A 17,023-nucleotide genomic window follows, 5' to 3' on the forward strand; every position below is an offset into this window, starting at 1 on the left:
TACTTCCCTGATCAGTCACCACAAACTAACATATTTTTGTTTAACAAAATTTGAAAATATAAATTACAACTTTAGAAAATGTATGATCTATTTTAAAATGACACAAATAGAGTGTTTTGATTGGTCCATGTTTATTCACTAGTTTGCACAAGTGAATGCAATAGCATTGCCTATGACAAGTACAATAATACATATTTATCATATATATATATATTATAAAATCGATGGGCCCTTGGTTTACTAGTGAAGTTGAAAGGTTCTTAAAAAGCCCACCAAGGATCAAGTCTCGCTGAGTGTGTGCCTCTGACATTGAAAAGGGATGAGGTCGAAATTGTGCCCTAGATGAATTTGGCAGAATGGATACCCCTTACTCCTTGGTTCTTATTCGAAGAGGTTCAACTCTCATGCTCCCGATAGCAACAAATATTTCATAGAAGACCTTCATAAAAAATAAATAAATATTAACGATTTTCTAAAAATTTAGCCTATCAATTCATACTATTTTACAATTTTTGAGCTCGAATCAAAAGTGGAAAAGCGGTCTAGGCTTGTTAAAACCCACCTCAACAACTTACCCTTCGTTGTCGATAAAAAAATGACTGGTCAAAGTTTTTTACTATAGAAAGTCGGGGTTAGGCAGGCCACAAGATTGACGGGTCCCAAAGCTTGTGTCCGTTCCGTCGGAATCGATTTTCTCGAAGACGGACAAAAACAAATTCGCACATTTTCTTAAACTGTCTACAAGTCTCCAGGTCTACCAATATCAATAGAACGATCTAGAACATCCACGTGGCTAAATCCCCACGGCCAGATTCTTACTCATAAACCCTTCTTATCCTCCACAGCTTCAATGTCTGCATACATACATTCAGTTTATTCATCTCTGTATTTCTCAAAATCACTTATTCTTTTGGCTAACAAGAGCATTCATTTTGGTAGCATTTCTGTAGCTGTGTCCTCCGAGGATCTGGGTTTTGTATTGAAATCCTAATCAATGGCGGCTGCTGCTCAGGTTCACGTTTTTGGAGCTGCTGTACCTGGTGCGGTTTCAACATGCTCCGCCTCGAAGAAAACTAATTTCCAGGGCGCAAGGAACAGTGCCTTTTTTGGAGTGCAGAAGGGTGGTTTTATCAGCCTGCGAAGCAAGCAGCAGCTGCGGAGGCGGGCCGTGGGACCTCTTAGGGTTGTGAGTGAGAAAGTGGTGGGAATCGACCTTGGGACCACGAATTCGGCAGTGGCGGCCATGGAAGGAGGGAAGCCCACGATTGTTACGAATGCGGAGGGACAGAGAACGACACCCTCTGTGGTTGCTTATACAAGAAACGGGGACAGGCTTGTTGGGCAGATTGCCAAACGCCAAGCTGTTGTGAACCCAGAGAATACATTCTTTTCGGTAAAGAGATTTATTGGGCGGAAGATGAACGAGGTCGACGAAGAATCGAAGCAGGTCTCTTACAGGGTTGTTCGTGATGAGAACGGGAATGTTAAATTGGATTGCCCAGCTATTGGGAAGCAGTTTGCAGCTGAAGAGATTTCTGCACAGGTTAGTGGATTTTGTTTTAGGGATTGAGCGAGAGTTTATCTTTTTTTATGGTATTATGGTTTAGATTTGCCAGTTCTTGTTTAACTCTGTTGTTTTGTAGTAGGTGGAATTGAATTTGTGACAGCGTATATTTAATAAATGATTTCGTTGCCGATGTATCGAATGGTTATGCTATATCTTCTGTAGGATTTTAGGGTTTTGAAAGGAGGTTTCTTACGGATTTATGGTTTAAGTTATTATGTATTTGGTAAATGCTTTTAGTTAATGCTCTGCTTCGTTACGTTGATAGTGGGGAGCGTCCGTTGAATTTGATACGCCACTTTATTTTATTTCAACGTCTAGCATCACGTTTACTGTATTGTTTTGTATGAAGGTTTTACCTTAATACGGCGTGCATGGGCGTTCTGAAATTGACAAATGCTGTTAGTTTAGTGTTCTTTTCGGTCGGTACAACTGCGGGGTTTCTTTTATACAGGTGCTTACATCTGCCTACTTGTCCACCGTTTTGGATGAGGCTTTTTATTGAACTTCAATGCGCAGCATATTTGATGACAATTTAATACTAGAAGTATGTCTTTTACGATTGGAACATGCTGTTGGTTCCCGAAATTGCTGTTTATATTAGCACTATTTTACGATTGAGAAAGTGTGTTTTTATTGGTTTACATTAAGTTTGGACCAGTGCGGGTTTATCGAGTGGAGTGTTGTGTTTTAGGGATTTGAATTCGTGCTCTGATATCAAAGGTTTGGAACTAACTATCATTGATTAGAGAAGTTGACTTTTATCATTTACCAGAACGGTCTTTTGGTTTTGAAAAATAGTGAGTATATCTAGAAGTGGATTTGAAGGTTTGTTTGCTCAATCGATGGATTAGCGATACAATTAAGGGGGTAAAATGAAATAGAAAATTCGCTGAGCAGGAGGGAAATTAATGATCTTATCATTATTTCATTGACTTTGTATGAGATATTAATATGGAAAGGTAATTGTACAATTATTAAATAGCTGGGCTTCCCAGTTTTTTGTGAAATTTCTGCTTAGGCCTACGGGAGTTATACCTTGAATGCTTTTGATATTTTTTCTTTTGTTTTGGTTTTTACAGGATTTATAGTGATCTGAAAGGCGTTTTTCTATTAGAAGTGTTTCCTGAACTACCCTCTGCCTCCAAATGAGGCAGTCTCCTATTAACTTGGAGAATTGTTTATATTATCCCAGGTTGAGTCATGTTGTTTTTTAGAACCTGCAAATTTTGAAACTCAAAATCCCTCTCCAGTTAGATTCTTTCCAGGGTTGGTAGAAAATCTTGTGCATGAGTCAATGTTTGTGTAAATGCGATCTAACGAGTAATTGACTTTGAGCTAGAAATAACTGAAAAGTATTTTGACGCCTTAGTCTTACCAGGATCGGTAGAAAAGCTTGCGTATCCTCCAATATTTATGTAAATGCAATCTAACAAGTAGTTGACTTCAAAATACAAAGAACTGAAAAGTATTTTGATGCCTTAGAATGCCAAGCATGATTAATATGTGTGTTCTTTTGTTTTGTTTATTAATTCATCACTTGTCCGGCATGCAGATGCTTTTAAGATCCTATTACTTTGATTGGGAATGTGTGTTGTTCTCCTTAAAATTTCAGGGTTTCTTATGAAACACTGAATTTTCTGTTTTTTAAGGACCATAGAACAAAATTTTGTCTGGCACATTGACAACAAAGATTAGAATATAAGATCCCTACAGGGTTTCTCTATTAAGGATTAGGTGCAAAGAGTTCTAACAAGTATCGAAGGATCAGGCTTTTGGAGGCAGCTAATGAATTGGGATTGTGGGCCTGCCTCTGGGTAGGTGGTAAGTCTCCTTTCTTTTGTTCTGTAGTTCATTTCTCTGGTCCTATCCATCCCCATATAAGTGGTTGACAAAATCATGCAAAGTTTTTCTGTTCTTAGGAATTGCTTAAGTTTTTTGTGGCTAGAATTATGTGAAATGCCATCTCTCATACCTACTCTTGTTCAAATTCCATAAGTTTGGTACAGCAAACTGTGATATTGGTTCTTGTAAGCATTTAAGAAATTTTTTTTGCTTCTATTAAATATCGTAGGTGAAGTAAGAACAATAGTTCACAGTGTATTATTGAAGCATGGTTTTATTGGTGGATCTGAATTCTGTAACGTTTTTCCCCAGTAATTACTATTGTGTTCAATAAACATGAAGGCAGAGATTAGAATATGGAGGAACTGAATGGCTTCTCCTGGCTGAAGTAACATGCCACTAACGTACTATATAAATAACTGAAATGAGAAGGCATCTACAAAAAGTGCACAGTTTATGGTTTCATATATTCTGGAAGCATTTGAAAATAGAAATTTTAAAGGATATCCTATATAGGGTTTTCTGAGGAGTTAGGATTTGATGCTAATATTGGGGCTACAGCTACAATTAACCTGTCAGCAGGGGGCCTGGTTAAAATGGGAGACTGGATGAACTAAAATCTTCCCAATTATAGCAGACATTGAGTTGGGGAAGAAGGGTGCTGGAAGTTGACAGATGTATCAGAGAATATTTAGGAAGTGCTATTTTCAAATGTCAAACAACAATTGACGGGCCTTCTTTTAGTCATTAGTTTCTTTTGGTCATTAGTTTGTGAAGGAAAACAAGAACAATCATAACAAATAAGTTCGTTAAAATTTGTTGCCGTAAACAGGTCAACAATTTTCTTTGCAGTACTTACTGATTTACTGATTCCTCGAAATGTAAGTCTGATGAAGATAATTTTTATTTGGAGAAGTCTATCAGAATTGTTCTGTTTTAATTGTGAGGATCTACTATTATCTGGCATGTTGTAGTCTTTATTCAGGATAAAGGGCTCTTCAGTTTACATAGTTTTTCACATTTATGACTTTGAGCGCTAGCTTCTCCATGCGTTTATTTTTTATTCATGTTACTTGTCTGAGTGTTTTTCTATCTGAGGCTGGTAATTTGTAGCAGGCCTGTGAGTGTGAGATTGTTGCAGTGTTAAATTTTTTAGTTAGCATGTTTCTTTTGGTCATTAGTTCTTGAAGGAAAACAAGAACAATCATAACAAATAAGTTCATTAAAATTTGTTGCCATAAACAGTTCAACAATTTTCTGTGCAGTACTTATGGATTTACTGATTCCTCGGAAGGTAAGTCTGATGAAGATAATTTTTATTTGGAGAAATCTATCTTTAAGTGTTCTGTTTTAATTGTGAGGATCTACTATTATCTGGCATGTTGTAGTCTTTATTCAGGATAAAGGGCTCTTCAGTTTATATAGTTTTTCACATTTATGTTTAGGAGCTCTAGCTTCTCCATGCCTTTATTTTTATTCATATTACTTGTCTGAGTGTTTTTCTATCAGAGGCTGGTAATTTGCAGCAGGCCTGTGAGTGTGAGATTGTTGCAGTGTTAAATTTTTTAGTTAGCATGTTTGTTGTGCCCTTTGTTTTCTGCTAAGTGGTTAGGCATCCAGGGGCTGCAATAAAGAGCAATAAAGTTTTATATTATGGTAGATGTTAGGACCTATGTATTTTTCATAATTAAAAAAATCTACAAACCTGCAGACTAAGAAAAATTAGCCTGTGACTGTCTATAAATTTCACAATTGGAGTGCTTCCCATCGCATTAAGAATACCCCAAAGCCAATGGCCCATTAAACTTGGAAATGGAAAAGCAAAGAAAGCTACAATACAGACACAAGCTTTTGGAATTAAACTTGGAAAAAGACCCATTAAACTTGGAAATGGAAAAGCAAAGAAAACCACAATACAGACACAAACTTTTGGAGCTACAATGCTATATTACTAATATTCTCAACTGTGAAATTATCACACCTCTGAGCACACAAACCAGCCCAAGAAAACCAGAACATGGACTCTACAATTTTAGTCAGTAGATTAAAAAAGGCTGTACAGGGCAGCTTACCATGGCTAACCCAATCCCAATGTCAACAATATATGGAGATGAGTGTTGAGGGTCAAATTACCCAGGCCTTCTCATGCAATCAGACCTGCAATTACATTGCTGACTCCTTATCTCTCTCACAGCTTTTCATCTGTTTCAAAATCACAGCATCACTGAGAAGAATAATGCAGGTTTAACTTTCAGATTTCATTAGAAACATTTCACACCTATGTCATTGCCTTGTGAGTCCTCCTAATGTTATCCTTGAACATGCTCTGGACAGTAACGGAAGAAGTTTTTGCTTGGTTTTTTATGTTGTCTTGAAGTGGGTAGGTCCTTGTTGCCATTGATATCATGGAGACACAACTCAAGGATGTAGCAATGTGGAACATGTTTCTTCAGCCAGCAAATAGATTGGGTCCAGGAAAAAAAGCTTTGACATAGCTTTCCTTGTACAAATGAAACTCTTTCCATTCCTTTTGCCAAATACCATATGCGTATCAGCCAGGGCTGCAGATCTGCTTTGATATCTTTTGCCCCAGTTACTTTGAAATTGTTTATCATGTCCTCACCTGTTATCTGCTCCTTCTTCCTACCAGTGAAATTGTTCTTCTTGTTCTCCACTGTGCATTGCCATTTGCTGAGAGAGAGCAAAACAACCAGAGAGCTGAAATGATGTACAGAAGCATATTTGAATTTGAGGCTTCATACTCTTCTCCCGCAAGCTAAAAACTGTAAGATCGAATTGGCACCTAAACTTTATTATTCCTTACACCCAGTGAGGATTGATTATCAAAAGACCACCCAAGCCAGCAGCATACAATGCAGTGAATGCTAGCACCCTTTCCTTTTAAAGGTTGTTTGCCCTAAAGATGTAATTTGGGGAAGTTATTTGTGACATTCTCACTATTTATTATTACAATGCCACTTTCTGACATACTGGAACATGCCCCTCATTAGGTCATGGTTGTGCTCTTTTAGTATATGATGGGAATCGTGCACCCTTGTGGTATATTGTGGGTTTGTTTAGCCCCCAAATAGTAGTTTGCTTAATCTTTGGATTTTGCTGGTATTAGCTTAATTTCAAGCCAAAGCAAAATATGTAATGTCCCCACTTTAGCAATTAAATTAATTTCTTATAAAGTCATTAAATAAATTAAAATTAAAAGGTGACTTTATATTTAATTAATTTAATTAATTATTGTATTACAAGGGAGAAGCTTCTAGAGTGTGTATTAATTATTGGAAAAGGGGAACCTCTAGTAATTTAATTTTCTAGAAGCACAATTAATTATTGCATTGTCAAGGAGGAGTTTCTAGAGAATGCATTAATTATTGGAAGGGGGAAGCCTCTAGTAAATGCAATTAATTAATGTTTGAGTTCCTTATAGAAGGGTGAAGGAAAAGGATAAATAGGGTGCAGGATAGTCATTGTTGAGCATCGGATGATTGTCAATTGCATTTGATAAGAGCTTGGATGTGTGAGTCACATATCTTTCTTGGCATTAGAGGACATTCATCCTCTCTTGTAACATTCTAGACGTCATTCCCTTGGGGTTTGGCCTTTGGAATCCATTGCTATGTATTTGATTTTATCATTGTGAGAACTAATATTATTTCAGCAGTGGTTCGGTCTTCAATTTGCATAAATTCTTTTTCGCTCATGTGTAGATTGAAACGTATGCAAAGACATTAAAATCGCTTTCAGCAATTGGTTTAGTTCTTGGGCATTTCCAGGGTGCCCATTACAGTGGTATCAGAGCTGTTTCTATGGTGCCCATTACAAAATACACTAATAAGTAGAGGTTTAAAGGCTTGGATTAATGTGCTGCTGACTGCTTTTGAATAAATTGTATTAAAATCAAAATAGCTGCATTTTGTGGTTTTCTAGTTGTGGACTGTTGCCGTACGGATATATAGGGTGGGGAAATCCTGAGCTTTTACTGGTCTGATGAGTCTGTTTTTCATACTCAATTTGATGCATCTTTTAAAACCACTTTTGCTTAGTAACAAGATTCTCCTATTGTTTAAGAGTTTCACGGGCTTTCTTTGGTATAAAATTATCATTTTTACAGCGTCGAAAAGGCTGTAATCGCTGCCAGCGTAATATTTAGTTTTTACTAGGATACTGATTCGTCCCCAGATCAGGTGGATGTGCAGGCAAATGTGTACGGATTCTGGATGCGTCTGGATTCCCTGCGGATGCTGGCCCGAAGCCAGCCACAAGCTTCCAGATGCATCCAGAAGCCTTCGGGCCAGCATTTGCAGGGAATCCATGGGCTCAGTGCCCAGAAAACTAATAAGAAATGTCCAAACTTCAGTTGTTTATATTTGCGTGTGTGCTCTAATTTTATTTTTTTAGGTCTTTTGCAAGGAAACCTTAAAACCACCCTAAAGGTTATACTATTAAATGATTTGTTTTTGTATTTTTCTTGCATTTCATTGCATATATAGACACACACACACGCACGCACACACACACTTCCTCCCTCATTGGCATATATATATATATATTCACACACACACACACATATATACATATAGAGAATTTCAAAATTCAGTATCTTTTTGAATGAAATATGTATCCAGTCCAATAGGTGACTGCTTTTTGGAACAGGATCACTATTTTGCATATGTTTTTGAGTACTTAGTAAACTGTTCGTATAATGCATTTTATCTTTTGGGTTAATTCTGGTTGAGGTTGTAATATAAAAACTTGTTAGTCTTGATTTTCTATTTCTTTTGGGCTTTATTCTGATTGAGATTTTGTAATATATAATATTGTTAGTCTTGATTCGCTTGTATTATTTACACACTTTTTATGATTCTAAATGTAGCTGTGGTGGATTTGGATTCTGATTTGTTAAATTTTGAATGATAAGTTGTATGAGATGGAAGAAAATGTGCACATGTGAATAAATTCAATGGATTTTGAATTATTCCTACAAAGTATAATCAGAAGTTCAATTGAGTTAATGGAAACAAGAAACACAAATGTTATTGAGTGGCAAATTCATTTCCTTAACTGCAACTGTAGGATATCTTACAGAAGAAGCCCTTATCTGTCTGGCACAGACCTGGAAAACAATGTTTTGGATGGAAAAATCATATGCTGATATTTGCTTTACCTTTTAATTCCCTGGGAAAATATATTTTTATCATGTGGATTTCTCACCTTTTTATGTTTTAGTTCTGTGTATCAGTATAACTTGCATGCCTCTTGATTCTATGATGCTTACAACTCGGGCAGTTTGTTTAACTGATATTTTTATGATTGAGCATATTGGGTCTGAAGTGAGCTTTTGAATCTTTTAGCAATCAGGAGACTCAAAAATGCATTGGGTTTTCTGTAATGCAGGTTTTGAGAAAACTTGTGGATGATGCCTCCAAGTTTCTGAATGATAAGGTTAACAAGGCAGTTGTCACAGTTCCTGCATACTTCAATGACTCACAGAGAACAGCTACTAAAGATGCTGGTCGAATTGCTGGGTTGGATGTTTTGAGAATTATCAATGAACCAACTGCTGCTTCATTGGCATATGGATTTGACAGGAAGAACAATGAAACTATACTTGTTTTTGATCTTGGTGGTGGAACATTTGATGTTTCAGGTACAAATTTAGACACGAGGACTGTAAATACATTGTAATATTGCTGCTCGTTTTTGTTTATTCAACTCAGCATTTGGGGAATTCTTATTGGCAATCTCCTTACATTGAGTGACATTATTGACTAACAAAAGTACTCATATGTTTTTGCAAATCTGTTTGTTTTGATGTTTGTGTCAAGTTGGGATTTCTTCACTGTTTTCTTTGTGCTTTTCAACCCTTTAGCAGGTCATTTTGGTCATTCCTATACCATTATGTTTACCTGAATATCCGACATCTCTATGAATTATGATTCGGTGGCAAAACATTATAGTTACTTGTCTTGCATGACGTAAATTTCATGTGTACAATTGTATTGTTGTTGACGTTTTGTTGATCTTAAGCTGTACATCTGAAGCTGCACATGTTAGGATTCTGGCAATGATTCTGCCTTCAGGCAATCACTGACAATTATTTCTGCTTTCAAGTTCCTAGTTGTTGCTTATTTTTGTTTATCCTCTGCTTTCAATTGTACTTTTCAATCTCTTATTTCAAATTTCTATTTTAAGAAGCATTGAGTAATATGTTTTTCCTGAAACTATAAACCATTTCTCAACATGGCTTTTGGACCATGGTTTATGCAGCTATTGCTTGCTTAGATATTAGAAATACAAGTTTCAACATTTGGTATTTCTTTTGCAGTGCTTGAGGTTGGAGATGGTGTGTTTGAAGTGCTCTCTACATCAGGTGATACTCATCTAGGAGGAGATGATTTTGACAAGGTTTGATTATTTTCTTGAATTTAGCTAGCTGAAATCATTCAGTTTAATTTGAACTCAAGGTCATATATAGTTGATTTGTTTTTGTAGAGAATTGTTGACTGGCTGGCTGCAAGCTTTAAAAGAGACGAGGGTATTGATCTGCTAAAAGACAAACAAGCACTTCAACGGTTAACAGAAACGGCAGAAAAGGCAAAGATGGAATTATCGTCGCTCACACAAACAAACATTAGGTGAGCAAAGAATTTTAAGGTCCTGGAGGCTGATTGCCATGACTTGAAATGCTAATAAAATGATGGTAGGACTCATTATTTATGTTGTGGTGCTAGGCTTTGAAGATCATTTCTACTGTTTTGTATTTTGCTAAAATGTTTTAATATTTTCGAGTGTGTAAGATGCGGTCTGAATTACACTCATTTTTTCCTTAACTTCTTATCAACTTTTGGGGAATTCAGTGATTATAATGTTCACCTGTCCATCTTTCCTACAGTTTACCATTCATAACGGCAACTGCAGATGGTCCTAAGCATATTGAGACAAACCTTACAAGGGCTAAATTTGAAGATTTGTGTTCAGATCTACTTGACCGGTAAGATTTTACAGTTTCCTCATTGCAGAAAATTGCAGTTTTACTCTGCATACAATTTGGTGCCTCATGGGCAGAGGTAAACTTTGTACATTGCATTGTGGATTAGATTTTGTATGTTCTCACCATGTCTACACTTGTTGCAGACTAAAGACCCCTGTGGAGAATTCACTGCGAGATGCAAAATTGGCCTACAAAGACTTGGATGAAATTATTTTGGTTGGTGGGTCCACTAGGATTCCTGCCGTCCAGGAACTTGTTAAGAGAATGACTGGCAAAGAACCCAATGTTACTGTAAATCCAGATGAAGTTGTTGCTTTAGGGGCAGCTGTTCAGGTATGTCTGGATTTTGTCTTTCATCAAAAAACTGATTAATATCATGCTAGCTACTTTCTGCTAGATGTATGTGTCTTGGAGATTTTGACTGCAGCATTTTGTCTTTATCATAGCTCTCTGTGGATATGAAATCAATTGATAATGTATTTCTGATGTCTTGGTTATTAGGCTGGAGTGTTGGCGGGCGATGTCAGTGACATTGTGCTTCTGGATGTCACCCCACTAGCAATTGGGTTGGAAACTCTTGGCGGTGTAATGACAAAAATCATTCCACGGAATACCACTCTACCCACCTCAAAGTCTGAGGTGTTTTCTACAGCTGCCGATGGTCAGACAAGTGTTGAAATCAACGTTTTGCAAGGGGAACGTGAGTTTGTAAGAGACAATAAGTCTCTTGGGAGTTTCCGGTTGGATGGGATACCACCTGCTCCTCGAGGGGTCCCTCAAATAGAAGTTAAGTTTGACATTGATGCAAACGGTATCCTCTCAGTTACTGCTGTAGACAAAGGCACTGGAAAGAAGCAAGATATTACCATAACGGGTGCAAGTACCTTACCCACTGATGAGGTAATTTTGAAATTCTATGATCCAATTCCCCATTTATGTAGAGTGAAGGTTTTTTTGGTTGTTTTTGGCTTGTATCAATGTATCTCCCATCTTATTGTGTTTGTGATTGCAGGTTGAGAGAATGGTGAAAGAAGCTGAAAGATTTGCTAAAGAAGACAAGGAAAAGAGAGAAGCAATCGACACAAAGAATCAAGCTGAGTCTGTTGTCTATCAGACTGAAAAGCAGTTGAAGGAACTTGGTGATAAGGTACCTGCGGAGGTGAAAGGTAAGGTTGAGGCTAAGCTAAAAGAGCTACAAGATGCAGTTGCTGGTGGTTCTACACAGGCAATGAAGGATAGTATGGCAGCTCTCAACCAAGAAGTAATGATGCTAGGACAATCTGTTTACCAACAAGGAGCAGCTGGTGGGCCAGCTGCTAGCGGTCCTGCTGATTCTGGTAGCTCAGGAGAAAAAGCTCCTGGGGGCGATGATGTAATTGATGCTGATTTTACAGACAGCGCATAGAGAACCTTGTAAAATGGCTTTTATTTGTATTTTGACTGAAATAAGCTTGTGTTGTGATTTTAGGATTAAGCCCAAAGGGAAATGCCAAATAGGAAAAGAAGGGATCTTTCAGTGTTGTCAAAAGTTCCCTGCTACTAGATGAGATTGGTGTTACGGTTTGTAGATAAACATTATTACAACATTCCAGATAATGCAATCAGCGGACAGAAAGAACACATGAGCAAAAGTTTCTTTTTCCAACTATACCTTTTTTGACCATGCCCTAGTTGAATTTTATTATTAATTTTGGGCCTATCTTAAGAGACTATATTGGATGGAGCAGTTGCGCTGCTTAATTTAATTCATAAAATCTATCAGAAGAAATTTCAGTGCTAGTATGTATCTGATTTGAAGTGTTATATTTGGTACGAAATGTCCAAAATCTTTACCTGCGATTGCCTTCCAAATTGGAAATGACTTATTGGAATGCTTCTATAATAGCAATTTCGAAGGAAATCTGTGTTTTCATTCCATTATTACGGGTATTTATTATCAAATATGTAATGCCAATCAATTTTTATGTTAAAATATATTATCAAATATGCAACGACAGTCAATTTTTATATTCCCAGTAAGTAATTTATGTTCAATTTTAAGCAGCTCAAGTGTCCCATGCAATCTTTTAAATTATAGGGAAGACTATTTTAGAATTGTTACCTATCTTTGTAGAGCAACATCTGCTTATAAGTAATATTGACTAGGGAAGAGGTTTCTCAGGAGGATATTCAACTTCTAGAATTGGAAGAATTGATGGAAGCACAAATAATCTCAATTTTAATTCATGAGGATAAAGTGGTATAGGACTTAACTCCTAGTGGCATCTTTACAGTAGTAAAGTTTGGATAAGCAATCTTGTCCCTAAAATTAATTATTTTGGTGGATTGTTTAGCATGGCCAAATTTTAACGATGGACAATTTGAAAAACACGGTTTTATGGTACCAAATAGATGTTATCTTTGTAAAGGAGGAGAGTATTTTCTACTTGTTTCTAAAATGCCCAATTTTCCCTTTATCAGCCTAAACTAATACTTCTATGAAAAAGTGTTCCTCCTTATATTTGTTGGCACGTTTGGAAAGAAAGAAACAACAAATCTTTGGGGAGGAGGAAAAACTAGAGGAGGTTGTCATGGGTATCATGCATAAATTGTTAAAGGAAAATACAATGACTACTAAATACAAGCTACCAAAGGAAGAATCAAGTGGAAAAGAAAAACAATTAGTAGAGAGATGGGGTATCTAGGAGATTTCAATCCTTTTGATAACTCCAAAGTTTTAAAAGACACAGAACAAAATGGGAACCACCAACCTTAACACAGCTAAAGTTAAACTTTGATGGTATTGCAAAAGGGGATATAGGAGCGATATGGAGATGTGTTGTTATGGATATAAGACATATTGTAGACGGGATGGAGAAAGTCCAATTACAATGAGAAGGAAATGGGGTGGCAAATGCTACCACTGCCATGAGATTCGAATTAAGGAAATTGACATGCTAGAGAAACTTAAAAAATTTAGAGGAAATGGAGGCTTTGATCGGCAAGGAAAAGGAGGGGAGCAAAAGTTGAGAATGATTTGACAAATAAGGGTCAGTGCCAATTTTGGCAACATAATACCTAGGAAGGCAAAATGTGCTAAATCTAATGGAAAGTTTAATGGGAGTTGATAAGATGCTCTCGTATTGATTGGATAATAAATGGAGGTGATTTGAGGTGGCAATTATTCTGCCATTATGGTAACCCAAGGCGAAATTTGAATTACTTTCTTTTTAAAAGTACGAAAGCTCTCAGTACCAAGGTTGTCAATACATTCAGGGATGTGAGAATAATAATGCTAAGTACGTTCGAATCCCATCATAATTTTGATTGGGATTTCAAAGCAACCCAAAAATCGGTTTGGGAGATGATTAAAACCCCTGTTGGTGTTAATCATGAATTGCTGCAATATTGGTGATTAATATTTACAGGGATCCTGACGATAAGGAAAATCAAATGTGAATTGTTGAGGTTGGAGCGTTGGAAACCAGTGAGGATGAGATAGGTGGAGATTTGAATAGATTGGAACCATCGAAGATTGAAAATTTTAAAGACAGAATAACAACTAGTTTTTGTTGAAGGAGGGAGGATTTCTTCCCTATATGCAAGCGATGGCAAGATAGATGAAAATTGTGCACTCCAATTTGTGAATGATTGGAATGAGCGCAAGGTCACAATAAATGGCATTAAATTCCAAGTCAATGAGGAAGTGATTGCAATGGCGACTGGGCTGTCCATGAGGGGGAAAAAATGGTGGAAGGTCATGAAAATTGCAGATGAGGCCAGTATGAGCAACTTTTTCGAGGAGAATGAAGAACCAATGAGGTATAGGGGAGGATTCAAAAGGGATAAGCTTTCGGCTCCGTGGGACGACGTCTGCTTAGTGATTATGAAGTACCTTACGCTTGAAGGAAGGTTTGGAGTTTACTATTACTATCACTTTCCACTACTCAATCATTAGAAAAAGGGATCTCGTTTATATTCCATTTTTTCTCTTACATTCTCTAGAGGATATGGTTAATGATGTTGGGGAAAAAAGGAGCAAGGGTCTAAATTTTACCATTATCCATCAAGGTCTAATTTTTAGGCTCTATCAGTTCCACCTCGCCCTTTGTCCCCCTGGGGTTATAGTGGTTGATAACTAGCACCAAAATCGAAATCCCCCCCTCGAATACCAACATAGGTACCAAAATCTACACCCCACACCCCTCCCTCAACAGAGATGTTAAGAAAAAGAAAAAACCAGAGTCGACTATAGAAAAAAAGGGTTGTAAAAAAATTATGGTTGAAAAATCTGTTGAGGTGGAAATTGAGAAGTCGGAAGAGGAGAGAGGGGGTAAGGGTAGGGAGAAGGTCGGGAAGGCTGGCTAAATCCCAAGCTAGGTATAAGCAGAAATCTAAAAGATATAGGTTGGAAGAGGAGGAAGAGGAGAGTTCTGAAAGCAAGGAAAGGGAGCTGGAGGAGGAAAATCTCTTTGGTTCGAAGAGAGATAATGAGGAAGGAAAAAAAGAGAAAAGTGAAAACTCGGCAGATAATTCCTAGGCATCTGTTGGTAATACCTTGGTGTCGGCTGGTAAAGGCATTACCATCGAGACTCATGTTTTGGCCAGTTTCACCCTTCAACCCATAACTTTTTGTGAGGACAGTAACAAAGTGGACACTTTCCCCATCACAATTTCCTCCTCGGTTAAAGAAAAATGTAATGTTTTAATTAACCCTCAAGTTTTGCAGGATGTAATTCAATTGACAAAGACTAATGAGGGACCTGGAAAGGTTGAAAAGGATGGGAATGAAAAAGAGGAGAAACGAAATGAAAAGACTGCACCGGTGGAAAAAAGAGTCAGAACCTTGGAGGAGGGATTCCATACTTTCTCTAAATTTGCACTGGAGGTCACCCATCCAGTGGCTACCACCCTCCAATTACTGGCATAGGAGAAGGATGATTTGGGGATGGACATGGAAGATAATAAGCTCCTCTACAAGTTTCTTGCCGATGACTAGCCCTGAGTCCTTCTAGCCAGGAAAGAAAGATTTTTTTTGAATGTTTTTAAGGGATTTAAGGTTCCTAGTTTTTGTTTGTTTTTTACTGCAACATAGTTGTTGGTTTATAGCTGTTACTAAGACTTGGGTTAGCTTGTTTGAGCCAACAATTTTTTATTCAGGACTTTATAGTTTGTTTAAGCCTTGTAATTTTTGGCTATTGTGTTTGGTTATACGATCCTGAACTTTAGTTGATTAGTTTATTTTAGACTTTTAATAGTTTTGCTTCCATATTATTGGTGCTTTTTAGTTGATATTGTCTATGTGACTAGGTTGCACCTTGTTACTTTTGTAGGAGTTTGCTAGTAGTGTGTTGGTAACCAGTTTTTTTTGTAAGGGCCGACCCCCTTGTTTTGGTCGCTTTATATTTTAAAAACATTTGCTTGTAAGTTGAAAATAAGCTTTTGGAAAACATTTGGCTAGGTCCCCATGCCAGTTGCTAGGCTTATTTTAGCTAGCAACTGTTGTTCAATATTTTTCGTTTAATTTGTGAAGTTGATGGCCCCATGGAATCAAAATTTGCGGCTTATTTTTTAAGCATAACTGCTAAATGAAGCTTTGTAGGATATTTATTGTGAATAAATATTAGAAGAATGTTTTTAGGTAAATAAAAAAAAGGAATAAATGGGGTGAAGGCATTTGGCATTTTTCAATAAGTAGTGGCTTCTTATTTTTAGCCCCACCTTTTTACCAAAAAGGTTCTAATTTATCCTTTACTATAAACTTAAAAACACTATGGGAACATTGCAGCTACTTAATTTTAAGCATAAATTGTCCATAAGCAACTGCATGGAGACATGAGGTTATAAAATTGACAATAAGCTTTGGAAAAAAGAGGCCAAGGGCTCTTTTTAATTGAAATTCTGAATTTTGAATTATTTAATTTTTTTAAGTTTTCTATTATGTTTCGGTAATAGGATCTATTATATATATAGGTTCATATAATATTGATTGCGATATCTATTATATATAGATTCATATAATATTGATTTCTATATCTATTTGGCAAAAAGAGGGGTAAAAATTTATTAAGACAAAAAGAAATACAACAAGGAGAGCTCAACAAGGAGCTCGATCCTGAGCAACAAGATCACCAAATTCTTGCACCATCTCAAAGGACAGTTGCCTCCTATCCCTAATATTCCAACCCGAATCATGACTAGATGCCCATTTGGCTAAACAATCAACAGTTCTATTCCATTCACGAGGAATATACGTGAACCTAATGAACTGAAAAGAGGAAGAGAAGAAAAGAATTTGCTTAACAACAGTGGCCAGCTGCCAACTAACATCCTCAAGCTCTTGCGAAGAAAGCATGTTCACCACCACCTGGGAATCAGACTCACAGATAAGCTTACTCCATCCCCGCAAGCAACACTGTTCCACAGCATATAAAATAGCCTGAGCTTCCATGAGATTGTTAGTATAATCACCTTTATGAATTGAGAAGAAAAATTTAACATCCCCAGAACTACAACGAGCCACTCCGCCAATACCAGCCAGACCAGGATTCCCACGGGAAGAACCATCAGTGTTAACTTTTAGAACTCCACAGGGAGGAGGAGTCCAGTGCCCATCCCGGTTAACCCGA

At 37.1% G+C, this 17,023-nt stretch overlaps 1 protein-coding gene across 1 annotated transcript; it reads left to right on the plus strand.

The window, feature by feature from the left end:
* The first annotated feature begins 852 nt into the window (after positions 1–852).
* Positions 853–12,194, plus strand: LOC149568859 (stromal 70 kDa heat shock-related protein, chloroplastic-like). The gene is made up of 8 exons (XM_089821739.1): positions 853–1,543; positions 8,819–9,071; positions 9,750–9,829; positions 9,917–10,059; positions 10,317–10,415; positions 10,559–10,748; positions 10,917–11,315; positions 11,428–12,194. Exons 1-8 carry the CDS (start codon positions 995–997, stop codon positions 11,818–11,820), a joined length of 2,106 nt encoding a protein of 701 aa, XP_089677865.1. The 5' UTR covers positions 853–994; the 3' UTR covers positions 11,821–12,194.
* The last annotated feature ends 4,829 nt before the right edge of the window (positions 12,195–17,023 follow it).

This window comes from Cupressus sempervirens, chromosome 3, assembly GCF_028749045.1.
Source record: "Cupressus sempervirens isolate cs-2001-9-10 chromosome 3, ASM2874904v1, whole genome shotgun sequence".
Classification (NCBI taxonomy): domain Eukaryota; kingdom Viridiplantae; phylum Streptophyta; class Pinopsida; order Cupressales; family Cupressaceae; genus Cupressus; species Cupressus sempervirens.

Excerpts from the sequence above, each read along its gene's own strand:
- LOC149568859 (XM_089821739.1), top strand. The coding sequence starts at position 995 with ATGGCGGCTGCTGCTCAGGTTCACGTTTTTGGAGCTGCTGTACCTGGT. Across the intron at positions 9,830-9,916 it reads GAGGAGATGATTTTGACAAG|AGAATTGTTGACTGGCTGGC; the intron begins GTTTGATTATTT and ends TTGTTTTTGTAG. Across the intron at positions 10,060-10,316 it reads CTCACACAAACAAACATTAG|TTTACCATTCATAACGGCAA; the intron begins GTGAGCAAAGAA and ends TCTTTCCTACAG.